Source organism: Limulus polyphemus, unplaced genomic scaffold, assembly GCF_000517525.1.
Source record: "Limulus polyphemus unplaced genomic scaffold, Limulus_polyphemus-2.1.2 Scaffold1510, whole genome shotgun sequence".
Lineage (NCBI taxonomy): Eukaryota > Metazoa > Arthropoda > Merostomata > Xiphosura > Limulidae > Limulus > Limulus polyphemus.
This window is the reverse complement of record NW_013667120.1, coordinates 15699-20025: the sequence shown is the minus strand read 5'-3', so window position 1 is coordinate 20025 and position 4327 is coordinate 15699. Positions and strand designations below refer to the sequence as shown.

Sequence of the window (4327 nt, the reverse complement as noted above, 5' to 3'; positions counted from 1 at the left end):
AGTTTGTCCTTTCTGCTGTTTTAGTTGATTCATGAATCAATAACTCCATCAATACAATAGAAGCACAAAAGTCCTGATAGAGATTTCAGTTGTGTTCAAATTTTCAACTTGCTTTAAAGATCTTACGGTTTATTGAAGCATGACGATGATTCCCTGTTCTAGAATATCTTATCAAACCAATGATTGAGTGTCCAGAAAAAGCTGATAGTACACATATATACAGTAAATGAAGAAAAAAAAAAGAAACTAGGGAGAGATAAAAAAATATATATGAAAATTGATTTTGCATTCCATTATATATATTGAAATGACTGAATGTGCAAAACTGGTTTACTTGTAGTTTTTCATGGAAAAATAATAGGAAATTTTTATAATTTTAACTAAAAATGTGCCTTTGTTTAAAATCTACAAAGGCTGCTGTATGTGAAATTTCACAGTAACGTTTGAAAATCTCTGGAGAAAATACAAGGAGTTCAACTATTTGCTAACCTTGAACAAACTACAGACTGGGATGTAGCGATTCAATAAGTTTTGGTTTAATTTCGTTCAATTGTTGATAGTGAAGATCCGGGTTTGATCAACGATGGCAAGTTACATTTTAGTTTTGGAAATTATTTTTGATACTCCAAAACTTTGACTTCTTGATGGCTTGATGGCTGAGGACGTATAACGCTAAAAATATGGTTTCGATGCCTGCAGTGGGCAGATCTCAGATAGCCCATTGTGTAACTTTGCGCTTAACAGCAAATAAACAAACCAAAAACTATGAAATCTACCAAAAAACAACGACTGTAAAACTTTAATAATTATATACATTCGAGGGTTGACAGAAGGAATAGTATTTGGTACTCGAACGGCATTTTATATAACACATGGGCTAAGCAGCCAGGTCAGAGACCAGAAAGTTTGTCATAGTCGTTTATAACTACTGATGAAAAGGAGGGCAAACATTTAGCAGAACCCCCCGTCTACATATCTACTCTTAGCTAAATAGAATTGACTCTTACTTTTATATCGTGTTCAGCAGCAAATCGAGGGTTCGATCTATGAATCTTCTGCTCAGTCCGGTACGCTAACCGCAAGACTCAAGAAACAAAACTATCTTATGTTTCCGATTCAAATGAGCTGAACTACTTAGCAGTTTAGAAGAGGAAAGGGGCTAATGTAAACAAGTATTTAGGTTCGAACCAATATATCGTCCTCTAATTCTAAGAAAAGTCCTTATAGCACATACTTAAAAAAAGAAAAAAATGAGAGAGAGATATGAATGATGTTGAGTCGTTATGAATGGGTACTCTTAAGTTTACATCAATAAAAGTGTGATATAAATAAACAAATGATGGTTTAATAAAGTTTTTATTAAGGTCAAGATTTCACAATAAAACGTGACGAAGAATCAATGTTAACTACTTATAAACTGGCATTTACCTATTATTCAATGTGGTGTCAGATTATATTTTGATTCGTCCTAACATTAATTCCAGAGAAGCTGTTGAGGATAAAGTTTTGAGAAACCATTTCAGTTATTTCAACATCTTCTTTTTAGATATTTATCAGCTATCAGCTTACATTGGTTACTTTAAAGAAAATTAAGCAATTGAGTTTATTCCACAGTGAAATAGATGATTTATTGTGATTAGAAAAAAAACTTTATTAGGTTTGTTTTAAAATACCCATATACTTTCAATGCATAAACTGAAACAATTGGTACAGATTAAAATAAGCAAAAAATCAAACAATAGAAGGTAGACTTAAGTGTGATAGCACAGGAAAATAATTATTTGAATTAAAATGAGTTCTGTTTTATGATAGAAGTATCACATGGAGATTGAAATTAATGCGCTTTGAATTTAGCTTATTAAACATAATTAGTTGCGTATTTTATTATATTTTTCATCCTAGCTACTGGTGTAAAATTTATGTTGTGTTCTGCCTCTCTTCCCCACTAAAATAGTATTGTCAGAAGCTGCCACTAGATTGCAGCACCAGTGCACAATTGATTAATTTTCCACTTTCTGAACGGTGTACGAGATAGCTATTCTATATACGACATACACCACTTGAGGTAATACTAATGTAGCATATACTTGTTGCAAATAATTGTTCATAAATGTCAGAATTAAACGTATAATATACCAGACATAAGTTACAGACTATAAGTAAATGGTAACGGGCTGAATTGTTCGCATACTCTGCCAGGTAATCTTTAGTATTTGAGTTAAATGAAAACTTAAAATAATTGTAATAAGCACTGTTAACGTTTAGTTTAAATGCAGTTGAGAAGAATGACCTCCATTCCAATGAGTAATTCTTTAAGTTGCCAGTTATAATCATTGTAAAATGTTACTAAACATCGGATTTTTCGAGAAACTACAGGCTTTTCATTTTTAAAAAAATGTGTTTTCGTTTAAGTTGTTATTTACCCAGGTAAACTCGTACGTATATTGTTCGTAGGCCTCTATAAACCACGCCTCTCGTGTAACGTCATAGACAAAGCATACGTCATGCGAGCTTCCAACAAATGGACAAAAACGACCTAGAGTTGTTCGACAAGTTGCTGATTGGCTGGATGCCATGTGCAAGTAGGGCCACTGTCAATCAATACAGCGTGGACTTGTGGTTGATTTGGCCAGAGAAAAAGAAGTACTTGAACGTGCTGGACGTTTAAGTTGGAAGGCTTTTCGTGTTCACAAAGCTAACTGCGTTTAAACTAAGAACTCTATCCTCAGATGTACTATCTCGCCATTGCCGCGAGAGGGCACTTGCAGAATTAACGTTCGTAAGTAGGAAAAAAAAACTGGGCTAGTTAGCGTGGAACAACATGAGTTGGCGTTGAGCCTACCTGAGTATTTCGTTTTCTGTTAGGACGTCCGTCTCTTCCTGTTGTGTAGTTTTATTCTAGCTGCAACCGTGGCCACGCTGGACCGAGATTACTCAATCTACCACCCATTTGGGGTGGTCAGCTCGGCTGTAGGTGCAGGCCAGCATCACGGAATCGAGCACGAACTGAAAATGACCGGTGGTCTTCCGACAATCCATAGTCACACTTCTCTACCTATGGTTACTAGTCCTTCGCCCAATTCCTCACCCTCCTCGCTTAGTTACACACAAAGTGGTAACGACTGTGGAGGCAGTAGCAACAAAAACAAGAAGGACGCAGATAGAGTGAAACGACCGATGAACGCCTTCATGGTGTGGTCTAGGGGTCAGAGAAGAAAGATGGCCCAAGAAAACCCCAAGATGCACAACTCCGAGATCAGCAAGCGGTTGGGAGCTGAGTGGAAATTACTTTCGGAGGCTGAAAAACGACCTTTTATTGATGAAGCCAAACGACTACGAGCAGTGCATATGAAAGAACACCCAGATTATAAATACCGCCCTCGACGGAAAACCAAAACCCTCATGAAGAAGGATAAGTACCCAATGGCTACAGGGCTGCTCTCAACCGATGGCCGGGCTCCCACTTCTGCCGTTCAGCAGGTCAGCCGTGAAATGTACCAAATGAACGGCTATATGCCTAACGGTTATCCCACTATGATGCAGGAAGCATACCAGCAACATGCGGCGGCGGCGGCGGCAGCTTCGTACGGGTCTCAGATGGTTGCTAACAATGCCCTTTATTCACGATATGAAATGGCCCAACTGTCCACGCCAATGACCACGTGCTCTAACATAAGCATGCCTTACATGAACGGTAGCTCCAACTATTCTATGCCCATGTCCTATTCACCCATGCAAACCACGAGTCCCATGCCTGCCCCGTGTCCCATCAAATCGGAACCCAGTCACAGTCCTGGCGTCCAGACCCCGCCGTGTGCCATGACAGCAGCAGCCGTAGCTGCAGTGACAGGAAGAAGACCGGGATGTACTTCTGATCTCCGTGATATGATCAGTATGTATCTGCCGGGCGATGGCAGTGGTGACCCCAATGTCCAGAGACTTCAGCTTCAAAGTCACTATCATCAAACCGACCCAATCGGGGCTGGCACTATGCCTTTAACACACATGTGACTACTAAGTGAATTTATCTAGCATATTATCAGTCCGAGGGTATATTCACAGGTGGTGAGAGATACAAGAAGATTGATGAATGACCAAAGGCTAGCTTGTGCGCAAGTGGTGATTATAAAGAAATATCATGGCCAGAAAAATATTGTACAGTGTCTATTTCCTTGTCTTGTTTCAGTCACGCTTGGGCTGCACATGGGGAAACCCACACCGAGGTCCAAATTCGTAAGTGCGTTTCATTCGTAGTTGTATATATATATATACACACATATATATATATATATGTGTGTGTGTGTGTGTATGTATGTATATATATATA

General features: G+C 38.6%; 1 protein-coding gene across 1 annotated transcript; it reads left to right on the top strand.

Annotated features, from left to right (window-relative positions):
- Nucleotides 1-2545: 2545 nt before the first annotated feature.
- On the top strand, nucleotides 2546-4321 carry LOC106463889 (transcription factor Sox-3-like). The gene has a single exon (XM_013923970.2). It carries the CDS (start codon nucleotides 3013-3015, stop codon nucleotides 4009-4011), a length of 999 nt encoding a protein of 332 aa, XP_013779424.2. The 5' UTR covers nucleotides 2546-3012; the 3' UTR covers nucleotides 4012-4321.
- The last annotated feature ends 6 nt before the right edge of the window (nucleotides 4322-4327 follow it).